The sequence below is a fragment of the Anas acuta genome, chromosome 15 (assembly GCF_963932015.1).
Source record: "Anas acuta chromosome 15, bAnaAcu1.1, whole genome shotgun sequence".
In the NCBI taxonomy this organism is placed as follows: domain Eukaryota; kingdom Metazoa; phylum Chordata; class Aves; order Anseriformes; family Anatidae; genus Anas; species Anas acuta.
The window spans coordinates 15754536-15771036 of record NC_088993.1 but is presented as its reverse complement, the minus strand read 5'-3'; the positions used below and the strand labels follow the sequence as shown (position 1 = coordinate 15771036).

At 54.0% G+C, this 16501-nt stretch overlaps 2 protein-coding genes across 2 annotated transcripts; one reads left to right on the top strand and one right to left on the bottom strand.

Moving 5' to 3' along the window:
* Positions 1 to 823: 823 nt before the first annotated feature.
* Positions 824 to 11073, top strand: TOP3A (DNA topoisomerase III alpha). Its single transcript, XM_068699612.1, has 19 exons — positions 824 to 1009; positions 2054 to 2113; positions 2481 to 2554; positions 2867 to 2942; positions 3486 to 3594; positions 3902 to 4045; positions 4268 to 4438; positions 4664 to 4764; positions 4896 to 4970; positions 5093 to 5175; positions 5290 to 5497; positions 5660 to 5845; positions 6311 to 6440; positions 6841 to 6954; positions 7035 to 7200; positions 7607 to 7750; positions 8016 to 8138; positions 8420 to 9153; positions 10181 to 11073. The coding sequence occupies exons 1-19, from the start codon at positions 824 to 826 to the stop codon at positions 10357 to 10359; spliced, it is 3063 nt and encodes a 1020-aa protein (XP_068555713.1). The 3' UTR covers positions 10360 to 11073.
* Positions 11074 to 12068: 995 nt separating this feature from the next.
* MIEF2 (mitochondrial elongation factor 2) lies at positions 12069 to 16490 on the bottom strand. The gene is made up of 4 exons (XM_068699627.1): positions 16368 to 16490; positions 15810 to 15960; positions 15033 to 15210; positions 12069 to 14253 (listed from the first exon to the last, which is right to left on the bottom strand). Exons 2-4 carry the CDS (start codon positions 15951 to 15953, stop codon positions 13199 to 13201), a joined length of 1377 nt encoding a protein of 458 aa, XP_068555728.1. The 5' UTR covers positions 15954 to 15960; positions 16368 to 16490; the 3' UTR covers positions 12069 to 13198.
* Between the last annotated feature and the right edge of the window lie 11 nt (positions 16491 to 16501).

The window sequence follows — 16501 nt, the reverse complement described above, 5'->3', positions numbered from 1 at the left end:
GGTGTAGTTCTGACCACGCGGCGCCATTATAGTTGTAGTCCTCTTGTAGTCCTCCCCGCCGCACAGCATCATGGGAATCGTAGTTCCGCACCATGGCGCCATTATAGTTGTAGTCCTCCCCGCCGCGCGGCATCACGGGAGTTGTAGTTCTGACCGCACGACGCCATTATAATTGTAGTCCCCCCCCGCCTCGCAGTGCAATAGGAGATGTAGTTTTCCCCGCCGCGGCGCTTTGCGGCAGGTCGTAACGCTGCGGGGAACCGCGCCGCTTTTTGCGACAGGAGCTGAGCGGGAGCGCGGGCTGAGCTGAGGGGGCCCGGCCGGCGGTGAGGCCCTGAGGGGGCCCTGAGGGGGGTCTGGGACCCTCCCCCGGCACCGGGAGCGGCCGTGAGGGGGCTGAGGGCCGGGATGGGGGCCGGGGGAGCCCCCAGTGGGCTGCAGGGGGGCTGGGGAGGGGCTCGGTGTCAGGGGCAGGGGCCCAGGAGGGGGGCGATGGGTTTAAACCACAGCAGGGGACGTCCAGGGTAAGCACTGAGAAGAAATCCTGCGCTCTGAGGGCGGTGGGGCCTGGCACAGGAGCTGTGGGATTCCCATCCCTGGAGGTGCCCAAGGCCGGGCTGGATGGGGCTGGGGGCAGCCTGGAGGGGCCCAGCCCACAGCAGGGGCTTGGGACTGCAAGATCCGTCAGCTCCCTTCCAGCCTGAGCCACTCTGTGCTATCCACACGCTGCTCCTGATTCTAACGCTGTCTGTCCTCTTGCAGGGAGCTGCCCCCGAGCCAGGACGCTGCCGTGGTGCCATGGGACCCGTCCCCGCTGCCCGTGATGAGCCTCCCTGCATGGCTGGCTGCTAGCCGTGGGGTCAGGATGCTGCCCCAGCCCTGGCGCCTCTTCTCGCGGGCGGCAGACGATGCGGCGCTGCGGAGGATCCGCAAGGTGCTGTGCGTGGCCGAGAAGAACGATGCCGCCCGGGGAATCGCGGATCTGCTCTCCAACAGCAGGATGCGGCGGGTAGGAACACGCTGCGTCTCCCTGCCTCTCGTTCACATGCCCATGGGTCTGGCAGAGCTGGCTAAAGTCAGTATGTATCTTATGCAGAGCTTGGAAAGGGTCTCTGTCCCTTTCTGTCCACGTGAGGGTACAAAATCTCTTTATTTTGTGGATAAGCACTGCTTGCCCAAATGGATCTGAAAGTCTTGGACCCATTTTCCTTCAGATCCTGAAGCCCTGCTGGGATTCAGCTCCCCAGCTGTGCTCTCCCTGCAGACAGCTTTCTCCAGGCATTGAGCTCAGCAGTGGGGGTTCCCGGTGTTGTTCCCAGCTTTGCAGCGTACGTAAAAGCCTTCAGGAGCTGAAACCATCTGTTCCCAGTCAGAAGGCACCGCTTCCGCAGCGTCAGCAAGTATCAGGGGTGCACTGAAGTTCAGAGAACGAAGCAAAGATGGTCTGTGGTTTGGAGAAGGGGAGTTCAAAGATCTCTTCTCTCAGCTGCTGCTTTGTTTTGTGACCTTTAACGGTTTGCATAATTACTTGGTATTTCCAAGGCAAGGGACTGGAAGCCGCTTCTAGACCAAACCCATGTCTGACTGCAAGATGTTCTTGAGAACCTGAGCACAGACAGCATCAGTCAAAGGAAGGCATTGTCATGCTTCTGTAGGAAAAGATCAAAATACCCCATCTAGAAACTTCCACAAACGTTGGTTAGGTGGAAGGGACCCAGAGCTGGCGCTGATTATCTTGTGGAGCAGGACGGTTGTTTGGCAGGAGTGGGGACAATAACTGGTCAACCCAAGTCTGCTCCATACCAGTGATAACCCTGGCACCACCCTGGGTGTGTTTTAAGATGCTGGTACACTGGGAATGCCATTCCCACAGCTCTGAAAATGATGCAGGCAACTTCCATCTGATCTCCCTTGCCTTGGTGTTTTAGCTACAGTACCTGATTTTCACCTGCCCCATATTTCTATGCCCTGCCATAACATAAAGCGAGCTGGAACGGGTTTGTTTGGCTTCTGTTGGCAGCCAGAAACTTAGCGACTCTCCTTTTCCTTCCAGAGAGAGGGGTTTTCCAAGTTCAACAAGATCTACGAATACGACTACCAGATGTTTGGCCAGGTAGGGCTCTCTTTCATTCCACTGCTGGATTAGAGAAGTGCAAAATGCTAATTATGGAAAAAAAAATCGGAAGTTATGAAATGCACATCCGGTTTTGGCAAAAACAAGAAGTCAGGATTTCTTTTCTTGGCTTTTTTCCAACTTTCCATCCTTCTGTTTTCCCACTTGTCAAAAATGTTATTTAGAACTGGGAGCTTCCTACTAAAAAAAGAAGACAAGGTGATAGCTTTAGATGCCTGTAGGGAGAGGAGCCTGTTAGAAAAAGCAGGAGGTGGGCATTGGGTTGTGAGAACTCTGTCAGATCGTAGGGCTCTGGGGAGCTTGCAGCCAACGATGGGCACTGATTACCTTGCCCCATCTCTTGCAGAATGTCACGGTGGTGATGACATCCGTCTCGGGACACTTGCTGGCTCATGATTTCAAGCTGCCCTTTCGCAAATGGTTTGTACTTCACTTATCCAGGGAAGTGAGTTGTTTTATCCAACTTCCCCCCCTTTTGTTCTCTGCACGTGAAATAGGAGAAGCTGCACGTTGAGGGCTGCCTTCCAGATTTCCTCTCTTCTCTGACTGCGTTTTGGTTCTGCTGCTTTTGAGTCAACGTAGCTTGGCATTTCACACAGATTCCTAAGTTAAGGCTCATAGTATTATACATTGATATCAGTACCTGAGCAGCATTTCCTCGAGTGACAGCACCAGTTAACATCTCACAATATGCTTTAGTTTCTTACTCACTGTTTATCCTCTGTTTACCAGGCATAGCTGCAACCCTCTGGCTCTTTTTGAAGCTGAAATCGAGAAATATTGTCCTGAAAACTACGTGGATATTAAGGTATGTTGTTGGTAGCAGTTTCCTTGAAACTCAAAAGTTCAGAGGTTGATTCTGCAAATATTGTCTCAGACAGAGGGAGGATTGTACCTTTGTCCTTAACTGCAGAGTTTCTAGAGTTTAGCAAATTCCTCCTGGATTTTCTAGGACTACTGTGTTGTTCTTCTGTATTATGGCAGTCTCTTGCTAGTGTAAAATTAGAGCAGAAAATAAACAGCTACTTCATTAAGAGCAGAAAGCTGTTCCCAACAAGGTGGAATTGGTAATTGCAACTCAATTTTACAAAAGATGTCATTTTTGGAAAACAGACGGTGGTACAATCCAATCCAAGCTGCATTTTTAACAAACAATTAGATATAAATAAATGAATCATTTCTTTTGAAAGCTGCCTAATCTCATGAGAGAGACAATTACAAAATGTTATTGCAACAATCCATCTCTATGGATACACGTTGCATTTCGTGTTCACTTTGTGAGTCATTCTGAAATGAAATGACAAAGCCAGTGGCCTGGCGTGTCTCATTCTGTGTTGTTTTCTGGTCTCAGAGAACCCTTGAACGAGAAGTCCAGCAGTGCCAAGCTCTGGTGATCTGGACTGACTGTGACCGAGAAGGAGAGAACATCGGCTTTGAGATCATTCATGTTTGCAAAGCTGGTGTGTAGAGCATCTGTTGCACCAATCTGCTTTCCATTAAAATGCTGATTTAACAGGTATCACTGCTCAGATCTAGTACCAGAGATGTCATTCTTACTCAGTTATCAGTCTTGCTGTGTGCAGGTCAAATCCACTGGCTGTAATTCTGATAAATATCTGGCTTTGATACACAAGAAATGTGCTCCTGCAGTGGAAAGACATAGAATAGGTTGAGAGCATGCTCTTTTTAAGCCAGCTGTTTATTAGTTTATCCTTTCCGTTGGTGTTTGTGTCACTTAAGTTGTTTGTTTTTTTTTCCCTCTTACAGTAAAGCCAAACCTCCAGGTTTTCCGAGCCCGTTTTTCAGAGATCACCCTTCATGCTGTCAGAACAGCCTGCGAGAACCTCACCCAACCGGATCAAAAAACCAGTGATGCTGTTGATGTCAGGCAGGAGCTGGACCTCAGGATAGGTGCGTAAACATGCTTTGGGGATGAGAGCTGACTGCTAGCCCTGAGCTGCTGTGCAAAAGCAAGAGAGCAAGGCTCATGCAGCACTGAAAGCCTTCTGCAACTGTTAACATTTAAATTGGAGTAGAATTAATACTCAATTGACTATTAAAGAGAGCCCTCTGCAGTATTGCAATTATCCTCCAATGTTATATTCAATTCTAGTGCCCATTTTGTTTTCCCAGGTGCTGCTTTCACCAGGTTCCAGACGCTGAGGCTCCGGAAGATCTTCCCAGATATTTTAGCAGATCAGCTGATCAGCTATGGTAGTTGCCAGTTCCCAACCCTGGGGTTTGTAGTGGAACGCTTTAAAGCCATCCAGGCCTTCGTTCCTGAAGCCTTCTATAAAATCAAAGGTATGCTGGAGGAAAATGAGCACGGAACTATCTTAAAGGGTTTAATGGCTTTGAGAAGGAAAAAAGTATCAGGCAACCAACAAACAATTGCTGCAGAGGTGATTTCCTCTTCCTTTGCCACAATCATTATGCAGAACTATAAAGGTTTACCAGTAGCGTTGCCCTTTTGCCTCTGTCTTTTACCTACATTCCTACCATATCACTGTGATCTGGTTTTCAAAACAGTGACACACGAACACGAAGATGGCAATGTGGTCTTCAACTGGAAGAGGAACCGGCTCTTTAATCACACAGCATGCCTGGTCCTTTACCACATGTGCATGGAGGTAGGAGAGCTTGTAAACAGTCGTGTGATTTAGGACCAGCTAAACGTTTCCCACATCCTTCTTGCTCAAGATGTTTAAAGAGCAGCCTGTGTGAACTCTTCAAGGAGATTTTTTGCTTATTCTGCATTTAGGATCCTGTAGCAACTGTTGTTGAAGTTGGGAGCAAGCCAAAGAGCAAATGGAGGCCCCTGCCCCTGGACACCGTGGTATGTTTGAACTGTGCTGAAAAGACTGATGTGAAAGAAACTTTGAGCAGATGTTTTACTCACCACTCAGAGTTATGCACAAATACGTGTTGTGTTTTTTTTTCTGGCTCCTCCCAACACAGGAACTTGAGAAACTGGCTTCCCGCAAACTGAAAATAAATGCAAAGGAAACCATGAAAATAGCAGAAAAACTTTATACTCAAGGGTAAGAAAGCAAAATTTGTCATGGTAAACTTAGTTATTTTAAAAAAATAAATGAAAAAAATAAAATGGGAAGCATCCTGGAGCACCTCTTCAGTGTTCTTCTGTCTTTCTTAAGGTTTATAAGCTATCCCCGAACAGAGACCAACATTTTCCCCAAGGAGCTGAACCTCTCCGCCTTAGTGCAACAGCAAACGCAGGCCCCGAACTGGGGGGCGTTTGCGCAGAGGATTTTGGATCAGGGTGGGCCAACCCCACGGAGTGGAACCAAATCAGATCAGGCTCACCCGCCCATTCACCCCACCAAATACACCGCTAACCTGCAGGTGAGTCTGATAAAGGTGGATGTAACTGGCTGGTTGGTACTGCTTGGAGAATAAAGCTAGAGCTCTTAACAGCATGGTCATTAGCACAATATCCTCACCTGTTTCTTGACACCTTGCTACCACTGGAGGAGAGCCTGACCCTCTTTTTTTGTTTGACACTAGGGCAATGAGCAGAGACTGTATGAATTCATCGTGCGCCATTTCTTGGCTTGCTGCTCTCAAGACGCCAAGGGACAGGAAACAACCGTGGAGATCGACATTGCTAACGAGCGATTCATTGCTCAAGGACTAATGATCCTGGCCCGAAATTATCTGGAAGTCTATCCTTATGAGAAGTGGAGCGACAAGGTAACACCCTTGAAAATCATAGATGGGAGAGGCTAGAGCACCTGCAGTTTAAAACTGCACGTGGGTTGTACTGATGGGAAAACTTCCCAGCTGGTTTCAGGCCCCCCTACAAAACATTCTGGGACAATCCCTACCCCAGTGGCTATTTCACTTGGAGCCATCTCTGCTGAAGAGCTGTGCCACGTTATTGTGCCAGCTTTGGCTAGATTGTCCCCCTTCTGACACAGCAGAGACCTTACAGGGCTGCTTCTACGTTGGGAAGATAACTCACCCAGAGGAGCTGCAGTTGCCATTCTGTGGTCTCTCTGGCAGCTCATTACTGGCAAATCCTGAGCACCCCGAGCCTTGATCTCCTCCAGAGCAGGGTGCTGTTGTATTGCTGCACTGGCCTGCAGCTAGCACGACTTTTTGTCTTCAGTGAGTGGTCCAGCGAGGCAGTTTCAAAGAGATTCTCCTTCCCTTCAGGTTATCCCAGTGTATCAGAAAGGGTCCCGCTTCCAGCCCACTACAGTGGAGATGGTGGATGGGGAAACCAGCCCTCCATTGCTGCTCTCAGAAGCGGATCTCATTGCGCTCATGGAGAAACATGGCATTGGTCAGTATGGGCAGCTATGGGCAGCGTGGCCTTTCCCTCTTGGGAGAGCTTTGTTCACAGCTTCTCAGCTTACCTGGTACCAGTTCTGTCCCACCCTCAGAGCAGGGAGTTCTCTACGAGTCACTTCAGATAAGAATTTACTTAAATATACAAAACAGGGGAATAGTTGAGACCTGTGGGCAAATTCCAGGTGTCCTAAGGAGACTGCAGAGTGTCCCCAATACTGAGGGGATGTGCAGTTTAGGGTCAGGGGCATGTTTGCACCTTGTTGGCCTCAGTGCCAACAGAACATGAGGCCAGTGCTGCTTCTGGCTATAAGTTCTGTCCCCCTCTCCCTTTAGTAGGCACAGGGGAAGTCTTCTTGGCACCTAATTTCAACTAACAACCTGTCTGCTTTCAGGGACTGACGCCACTCACGCAGAGCACATTGAGACAATCAAGACCCGGATGTACGTGGGCCTCACAGCAGATCAGAGGTTCCTCCCGGGCCACCTGGGCATGGGGCTGGTTGAAGGTAGGGGCAGCGCTTGTCAGGAGGAGGGCAGGTTCCTTTCTTGTTGGTTCCTTTCACTTACCCCGCAATATACTCCTCAGGCTACGATTCCATGGGCTACGAGATGTCCAAGCCTGACCTTCGAGCCGAGCTGGAGGCTGATCTGAAGCTGATCTGCGAGGGGAAGAAAGACAAATCTGTAGTGTTGCAGCAGCAGGTCCAGAAGTACAAACAAGTCTTCATTGAGGCCGTGGCCAGAGCCAACAAGTGAGCTCTATCTTTACCCTCTTCCGCTCGCTTTGCTGGTCTGAGAGGTGCTGGCCTGTCATCTGAGGCTCAGCCTGGAGTGGGATCCTGTCACATTGTCTTCTTGGAGCTCTGCCCAGTGCATGGAGGCATCTGCATGGGATGGGGCAACTCAGCGTGGCACGCTGTCACGGGCTGCTAGCTGCTCATCGTGGTTTCAGCTGCTTGCATTAAATTCAGAGCTGGCTGGAGGAGATGTCAGAGTGCACTGACCTCTTCCATGGCACACCCACATCTCGAGGCACAGTGCTGAGTCATCACGCTCATGGAGAAGCTCAGAGGGGCTGTGCAGAGGGCAGCAGGCAGTCATTCACTGCCTGATGGCATTTTGCAGAGGAGACAGGATGCTCTGCTTGTTTCCTTACAGGCTGGACCAGGCCCTGGCTCAGTATTTTGGAGAAGCCACAGAAATTGCTGAGCAAGAGGAAGTCTACCCAGCAATGCCTGATCCCATTCGGAAATGCCCACAGTGCAACAATGACATGGTCCTGAAGACCAAGAGGAACGGCGGGTCGGTGACCTTTTTTATCATTTCAGACACAGGAGGCTGCTTTCTAAGTGTTCATTCACCTTCTCTCTGCAGCATGCTTGAAAACTTGGGCTTCAGCTGATGAACTCCACCAGCTACACAAGCTGCATGGACTCAGCTGAACCTCCCTCTCGAGTTAAAACCAAATGTTGTTTGGACGGCTTCTGACAGCTGAGAAGAGAGGAGAAATATCACTGCGTGTCTCGATATTACCTCTTCTTCATGTGGTGCCTTTGTCCCGTGGCAGGTTCTATCTCAGCTGCATGGGCTATCCGGCTTGTAAAACTGCAGTCTGGTTTCCTGATTTTGTGCTGGACGTGGCCAAGGACGAGAGCATCTGTGCCGAGTGTGGACCCCATCCTGTTCACAGGTAGGTCACACCAGCTATCCCTGAGGGAAATGTAACCCCTCAGACATTGTGTTAGTCACCAGGGCCAGAGATTTCTGTGGGCTAGGCTGGGCAATCATTTTTTGTTCCAGTCTTGGACAGCTGGAGCAGCACTCCTGTGGGTTGGGGACGGAAAGAAGGTGGAGGGAAAGAGGTAAACAGCGTCAGTACAGCAAAATAAAAAAAAAAAAACAAGTCCAAATCGATGTCTTTGATGAGAAGCTGTACAAACTGGTAGGTTTGTGTTCTCCCTTTCCTTTTAGGCTGAAGTTTAAGTTCAAGAGAGGCAGCGTTCCACCCGTGATGCCCCTGGAGTTTGTTGGCTGCATCGGTGGCTGCGATGAGATGCTGAGAGAGCTCCTGGACCTGAAGTACTTAAACAGGTCGACGCAGCCTGCGCCACCAGCCAGCCAGCAAGCCAACCACTCGCAGGCCAACAACTCCTTCAGCAGAGCAAGCAGCGACAGCAGGCAGGCGAGGGGGACCACGAACCCAGCAGCAGGACATCTCCTCTCCTTGAGTACCCCGAGAGCACACAGGCCTGCTCCTGCAGCTGCTCCAGACAACGGGAACAACGCAGTGGTGTGCAACTGTGGGAACGAAGCCACGCTGTTAACGGTGCGCAAAGAGGGACCCAATCAAGGCAGGCAGTTTTACAAATGTAACAACAATACCTGCAATTTTTTCCTCTGGGCTAACGAGCAGTCAGAGGACAGAAGCAACGTGGCTCCGCGGGGCTCTGCACCACCCCAGCCCTTCGGGGGAAGGGGCCAAGCAGGCTTTCAGAGACCAGGAGGAGGAGGGAGAGGCCCAGAGCTCTTTGGAAACAACAACTCCAGCTCAGGAGGTGGCACAGTCTGCAATTGTGAGCAGCCAGCTGTCACACGCACTGTCCAAAAAGACGGTCCTAACAAGGGGCGGCAGTTCCACACCTGCTCAAAACCCAGAGAGCAGCAGTGCGGCTTCTTCCAGTGGGCTGACGAAAATGCAGCACCAGGTAAGGCTGGACCTGGGGTGAGAGGCAAGGCTTGGAGGCTGGTCTTAAAGCTAAGCCCAGCAGACATTGCTCATATGTCCATAATGCTGTCACTGCACAGCTTTTGTAGGAACTCTGATATTTGGCAGGCTTCAGGTTTGTCTTAGGATGTCTGTCAGCAGCATTACAGCACTTCAAATATTGCTTATAACAACCGAGTCAGGCTTACCTTTCTGTGAATGCCAGCAGGATGTGTCCTATCACAGATCCGAGCTCTAAGCAGCAGCAGGATGCTTTGCTTTGCCATGCAGTAAGCTTGCCCGTCTGTCTGTCCATGTGGCCCTGGATGAAGCCCAGCAGGCTTCCCAACTGTCTGTCTGGGACAGAAATTGTCTGTCCCACATCTTAGTGTTTGGTTTTGGGAGAGCTGTTCCTGACTTGGTACAGAGTTGAAGCGGTGACACCACGTTTGGCAGTCTTAAACCCTCTTGTGTCACATCAGGGAAGCTGTGGTGCTCCCTCTGCCCCAGTTTAGGAACTCAGTGAAAGACCAAGCCTGCCCGAAGCTTTGACACTGAGCGTGGCTGCAGTGGAAAGGTGCTGAAAGCAAAAAAAATCCACTAAAAAATCACAAAGAAAAGAAAAAGACGGAAAAAGCATTGACACAAAAGCACTGTAAGCAAAGTACAGAGGTGGAGACGTGGTCTGAGAGAGTTCCTCAACACCAGCCTCCTCCTTCTTAGACATTTGGCCCTAAAGGGGTAGAATGAAAGTTTTCAGAGCTCCTTTAAAACCAAGTCTTATTCTGGCATGAGAGCACGCAACCAGAAAGATTGGTTTTCCCTGTTCTGCTCACACATTTCTCTGATGCTGCAGGACGAATGGATAACATGCAAATGCTCAGACAAATCTGAAGCAAGCGTGGTTTCAGGACTAATTTGAGTGGCTGGGGTGGTGAAATCCTTGATCTCCTGCCACTGTGAACCTGTCTTCTCTTTTTCACCTGTATGTTTTCAAAGGTATTTAAATCCAAGTCGTTCCTTTGTAGGGGCTTCTGGAGACGCCTCGTGGAACCACTTTGGGAGCAGCGGGTACTCAAGGGAGATGGGGAGTAAGATGAAGAGACCAAGCAACCTCTCCTCAGGAGGCACTGCCAAGAAACCACGGACCTGTAGCGTTTGCCACCAGCCTGGCCACACGAAGAAAACCTGTCCTCACAACCACTGAGCCTGGGTGGCTTCTCCTGAGAGTCTGGGAGCTGCCACAGAACCGAGCCTGAGGGCTTTCTGGAGGGGCTGGGTGCAGCCTGCTCCTGCCGGGGCTACCTCCATCGCTCAGCAGGGCTGGGCAGCAAGGGTTCGAGCAGCTCTGAGAAGTGGCTCCACTGCTTGTGTTATCCTTCGGATTTCAGCTGCTCTTCTGCTGAGCTGATTGGAGTAATCGGAAGCATTTGGAAACCGTGAGTCTGCAGAGAAAACCGCAGTGGGTCTCGTCCACTTGCAGCTCCCACTGTGGTCACATCCACACGGCATTTCTGCGTGGGGAGCTGGGTCGTAGCCACTGGGACAAGCCCCAGGGCTGCTTAACTCTCCTCACCTCCTGGCTTTCCACAGTGTGGAAATTTATTTTAAGCTGCCCTTCAAGGTGGAAGCTCCCTGAGCACCATTCCCCTTGTTTTGTCACAGCCCCATGCCCCTCTTACCTTGGTTGTCCATCCGTGAAGGAGAGCCAGGTGCAGAGAGGATGGAGCTGGTCCTGCCCTGCAGGGGAAGCTCAGCTGCAGTGCTCGGGGAGAGCCTTTGTTTGAGGCTGCTCCTGAATTTGAAGCTGCATTCTTCCCCAAACCTCGAGGCGTGCCAGCGTGACGCTGCTAGCTAATGGAAGTTATTTTTGTTAGAGCAATAACTTTGTATTAAAAGATTATTTAATTTTTAAATTGGATACGGTGGCAACTTGCTGTTTCTTCCAGCTCACAATAGTTACACGATTCCTGTGAGAGCATCCACCCGAGTCTTGTTCTTTCCATTCACTCATCGGAACAATACAGCAGCTTTCTTGGCACAAACTCCCTGCAGCTTTTATTATTTTATTTTATTTTTTAGCAGGGAGCTGCAGGGGTGAAGGGAAAGCAGTTTTATCTCCCTAGCTGCGTTTGTTGTTGTGCTGCTGTCCAGGAAAAGAGAGACACGGGGCTGAACCTGGAGGGAGTGCCTTTTTTCCTGCACTTCCTTTAGTCTGAGCTCCCTGAGAAAGCCAGCCTGCCTCCTCCCTCTGTTTGGGCTTTCTTTACTTCAAAGCAAGGAGTTCCACACCCCTGCCTTGTTCTCTTCTGCCAGGGGGCAGCGCTCAGCTGTTCCCCCAAGGCCTCTGGGGCTGTTCCTGAGCACAGGGCAGCTCCCCTGGGTCAGTGTTGAGGGGACGCAGCAAAATTTTAGAGGGTAGCTCGAAGCAGGGGTGGTCACAGCAGCACAGGATTGCTTGGAGAAAAAAAAAGAGCTTCTAACCCTGCCACAGCTCGTTGCTGTCAGCCTAGAGCTACAGAGGAAGGTCAGGAGAATTCACATTGCGTTTCCCTGCACCCCTCGCTCCCCCTCTTAACAGCTGTAGCCTAAAAATACAGAGCCGGTGGCGAAAATAACAGGATTACGAGGCTCTGTCATGCAGTCACTGAGCTGGCAGCAGCCTCCAAACGGCACCGGCAGCAGGAAACGTCTGCAGAGCACACAGGCAGCAGGTTCAGCGTTGCTGATGGCGCTGGCTGCTACCAGCTTTACTGGTTTAGCCCCAGTTGGTGCTCAGGGAGCGGAGCGGTGAGAGCCAGCAGGGAAACGGCACGAGCTGAGCACCACCAGGCAGCTCACACCACAGCCCGGCACTCCAGGACAGCTTCAGCCCTTATCAGAGGAGAGGAGACAAAACAGAGCTGAGACGAGGACCAGGGTACACAGTGCAGGTTTATTCTCACGGCTAACACTTGGGAAATGGTTTGGAGGAACAGATTAATCTTCAGGCCGGGAGCAAACACAGCTGTTGTTTTCTTTCCCTCCCATAAACAAGATAACTCAAGGAAACTAAACCACAACAACAGGTGCTCACGTTGAAGTCTGTAGGATTTTTCCATCCCCACCAGTGTGCAAAACCAGCATCGCTCTCCCCGTTAAACGAGGAGTGCATTCCTTCACACCTGGGCTGCGGCCGGAGCCAAAGCAGCCCCTCCGAGGGGAAAAAGAACAAAACACTCAAACAAAACAGATCATAAAAAGCAGCAGGAGCCACTGCAGTTCTTGCAAGCACTCTGCTCCAAGCATCGTTCCCGTCCCCTCCTGCCCCACACCACGAGGCTCCAGGAGAACAGGACACCAAGACAGCAGCAAAACATGCACAGAAAGGTCACTTGACAGGCTGGAGGGGACTTCTTAGAGCAGCCAGCACCTGCCCAGACGCTGGCAGTGCCACCCAGGAGCCCGCAGCTCCTCTGCCACCACCCTTCCAACCCCACAGAGCTGGCGAGGGACAAGGCTCCCAGCCCAGCCCAGCAGCATGGCACTGTAAGAACACGTTGGGTGCTGGCAGAAGGACCCACACAGCACCCAGGACGCCCCAAACCGTGAGGTTTGCAGCAGCAGCACGGGACCAAACCTCTCCAGCTCCCTTGCAAGGGAAGGGGCTGCCCCAGGAGGCAGGGGAAGCTCGGCCCCGCTCAGGTCTCAGTTTCAGAGCACGAGGGGAGCCTGGCAGCTGGGAACAGACAGTTTTCTGGAAACCAGAGGCCAAACTTGCCCCGTGGTGGCTCCCAGCAGAGGGGACTGGCCTTTAGGTACTCCAGGCGCAGGTTGGGTTCCCCCTGGGTAAGGCAGAGCCTCGCAGCAAGAGGCTCCTTACGCCGCCGCCCACCCCCTTCTTCTTAGGCACGTTTTATTCAGAAAAAAGAAACAGTTTTGTTCATAAAGTGCAAGAACTTGGCCTCTTACCGACTAGGCAACTAGAAGCATCACAACCCACGGCAGGGAGCAGCAGGCAGAGGGGGCACACCCGATGCTGGGGTGGGGGGCTCCCCGCTCAGCACTCATTTCTCCCCCAGCAGCAATTCTGGCTCAGCCACCGCCCTGTAGAGCAAGAAGCCCATCTCCTCCACCTCCTCCTCCAGCAGCTCGCCGAAAAGGTTGACCTTGTGGTTGAAGTAGGAGGGCAGGACGCCCTGCTCCAGGTAGCCCACCAGCTCCTCCAGCACCTGCTGGAACCGGGCGGCGAGGCTGCCCTCTGCCCAGTCCCCCCCCGCGGCGCTGAGATGCAGCACGACGTGCACCAAGGGGCTGCCGCTCAGTCTGTGCAGGGCAGGGTGGCTCCTGCAGACGTTGTTCAAGACACGGAGGCAGCTCTGCCGGGCTCCAGCATCACCAGCATCCAGCTCCCTCACCTTCGAAGCCTCCGCCCTGCCGAAGCTCTCCAGCCAGAGGTTTTCCACCAAGCCCTGGGGAGGAGCGGCCAGCAGAACCCTGCCGTCCATCTCCACCACGGGGAAGAGGGCGATGCTCAGCTCCAGCTCCTCGTGTTTCACCTCCAGCCTCAGCTCCCTGGAGGCCACCACCGGGCGGATGAGGCTGCCCAGGAGGCTGCCGATGGCCGGCCAGTTGATGGAAGCCACCAGCAGCTTGTGCAAGGTCTCGTTGAGCGCGTTGGAGGAGAGGTAGCGACCCACCAGGAATTTATCCCAGGGGCTGCACCCCCGAGGGAAATACTCCAGGGCCCTCCTCTTGATCAGCCAGTACCGGGGGTTTCTCACCACCGTGTCCTCCCCCGGGATGAGGCTCCAGAGCGCGGCGTCGAGGACCACGGGCAGCATGAAGTGGACGTGGTCAGCAGCAAGAGCCCCGAGGCCGTCGAGCAGGGGACCGCTGAGGAAGAGGTTGCCAAAAGGCAGCTCCGGGCACTTGTTCCTCAGGAAGTTTTGCAGCTCGGTGCAGATGCTGCGGGCCAGCTGCCGGCCGAGCGCTGCTTGTGCCTCGTGCACGGCCAGGAGGCTGCTGTGGTGCAAGAGGAGCTTCTCCTGCAGCGTGAGGCAGTGCTGGGGGATGGATTCCACTTCAGGAGGATCAGGAGGTGCCGGGCAAGCCCTGGGCTCTGCAAGAAGGGGATGGGGCTAAGGAAAAAGTCATGGCTCTGGGCAGATCAGCTGCACCAGCATCTCCTGCCGCAGCCATGGTGAAGGTGGGAGCTCAAAGTGCAGCCCTGAGCCTTTAGAGGTGAGGCTGAGCTCGCCGAGAGGGGCACCACGCAGAACTCTGACCTTAACAGCACCTTACAGACAATGCGGGGCTCAAACCCCAAAACCCAGCAGCACCCAGAAGTGCTAGAGGAGGGCAGCCCAGGCTAAGCAGCAGCAGCCAGGCCAGGATGAAGTGCCAGGGCCCTCTGAAAGCCTCAGCCCCACTGCTTGCCCCTTCCACCCTTCGGCAGCCCCAGCCCTGCCCCAGTGTCTGCCAAATCACTTCGGTGCTGCCAACGATCCTGATCGGGGCACAGCACCTCAGGACCTGCCCCACACCAAGCCAGGCAAATCAGCCTTTGTCCACGAGCACACCTTGCTCCCTGCACGGAGCTGACCCAAAAAAAAAAACAGGCATTGTTCAACGGGAAACAAAAAAAGCCCAGGCAGAGCCTGCACCGCGCCGGGCTGGCTGAGCCACCCGGGCTGCAAACAGCGCAGGCACTGCCAAAAAAGGGGCCGCGGCTCGGGAGCCTCCCACAGAGGAAGGCACAATCGGGTCAGCTTTCCGACCACAGAGCTAAAAATAACGTGGTGCTCCCAGGCAGCCGGGAGCACAGACACAGGCGGCCCCAGAGCATCAAGGTGATCTTCATCCACCCGTGGAGCCCGGCGCCCCGACCGCGAGCATCACCTGGTGCTGGTGGTGGAGCCGGAGGGAGCAGGGGCTCGCTGAGGTCTTCCCTTCGCTGCCTTTTGGGAGGTTTTTGCGTGGCTTTGATCAAGGCCAAGTCCTGCCAGCTCTCCTCCAGGGTCTTCTGCTCGGCTTTGGGATCGCCGTCATCGCGAGGGCTCGTGGCTCGGTCTATCAGCTGGAGGGAGAGACAGGAGGAGGGGATGTGTGTGAGGTCCCAAAAAAATCCCACACCTCACCCAGAGGGAACACAGCTGGGGCTCTCCCATCCCTGCTGCAGGAGCTGCAGACCCCAGAGGCTCCTTGTTCTGGCCGTGGCACCCACACAAACCCGGGGAGGGAAAGCCCCCCGAGCACCAGCCCCCTCTGCAGAAGGCTGGGTGAGCAAGGGGCCGCTCCGCAAGGAAAACCACCGTGCCAAGCTGTCCTCTCACCATTTTTTGGCAGTTGCATCCCAAACTAGAGGGCAACTGCCCCTCTGATACATGTGGGTAAGCACAGCTGTGTGCGGGGCTACTACTGGCCCAAAAAATTAAATTTATGAAGCCAGAAAGACGCACATTAACCACCTACAGATTTTTAAAGGGAAAACATTGAGGTATCCAAATAGGAATAAGACCTGAGACACCTTCCTGGAAGGGACACAACACCCCAGACCCCATAAATGAAGCAGCAAAGAGGGCAAACTGCTTGAGGGCGCAGCCCCACAGTCCATCTCTGGGTGATGTGTCCGGGCAGCCCCGGTAGCCCCATCCCGAAGCCCCCCACCATCCTCACCCGTTTGACGGCCAGCGTGGCGATGGCGAGCACGGCGGCCCCGCTGACCCCCAGCACCAGCCTGGCGTTGGCCAGCAGCACGTCGAGGACGCTGCCCAGCCCGCTGTCATCCTGCCGCTTGCCCCGCTTGTGCGTGAACTCCATGGCCAACCTGCGGAGGGGACGAAGGACAACGGAGCACCGGCAACCGGCACCGGGAGGGGGGGGGGGCAACCACCGGGGGGGGGGGCAACCACCGGGGGGCTAGTGGGGAGACCGAGCGGGCTACCGAAACGCTGGGCCCGACCAAGGGTCACCCCGGGTGCGGCTCCCAGGCCGTTGCGCAAGCAGGGGAGGGGACAGCGGGGCTGGGAACGGGACGGGGATTTCGGGGGGGGGGGGTGGGGGCTACACCGGGACCCCCGGGAACCCCCGGGAAGGGCTGAGCCTTGGGGACCCCCACTCCGGGAGGGCTACCGAGGGGAGGGCAGCCGGGTGGGGGGCTCCCCGTGGGCACCGCACCCCAACCGAGCCGTGCCGGTGCCCTGCGTGTGTCCCCCCTCCTAGCCCCGCACTCACCGCGTAGCCCCCCCGGTACCCCCCGGTACCCCCCGGTAGCCCCGCAGAGCGGCGCGTGGCGGCGCGCCGGCGCGCCCGCAGCACCCCGGCGCGCCTCGGCGCAGCCAATCGCAGCGAGGCTCCGGCGTTGACGT

What these genes read in the sequence shown, in the direction of transcription:
- TOP3A (XM_068699612.1), top strand. Translation starts at nt 824, where the DNA reads ATGAGCCTCCCTGCATGGCTGGCTGCTAGCCGTGGGGTCAGGATGCTG. An exon ending in AATACACCGCTAACCTGCAG is followed by an intron (nt 5,498 to 5,659) that starts GTGAGTCTGATA and finishes GTTTGACACTAG; the next exon opens with GGCAATGAGCAGAGACTGTA. An exon ending in GGACCCCATCCTGTTCACAG is followed by an intron (nt 8,139 to 8,419) that starts GTAGGTCACACC and finishes CTTTCCTTTTAG; the next exon opens with GCTGAAGTTTAAGTTCAAGA.
- MIEF2 (XM_068699627.1), bottom strand. Translation starts at nt 15,953, where the DNA reads ATGGAGTTCACGCACAAGCGGGGCAAGCGGCAGGATGACAGCGGGCTG. An exon ending in CCACGCTGGCCGTCAAACGG is followed by an intron (nt 15,211 to 15,809) that starts GTGAGGATGGTG and finishes CTCTCCCTCCAG; the next exon opens with CTGATAGACCGAGCCACGAG. An exon ending in GGCTCCACCACCAGCACCAG is followed by an intron (nt 14,254 to 15,032) that starts GTGATGCTCGCG and finishes CCCTTCTTGCAG; the next exon opens with AGCCCAGGGCTTGCCCGGCA.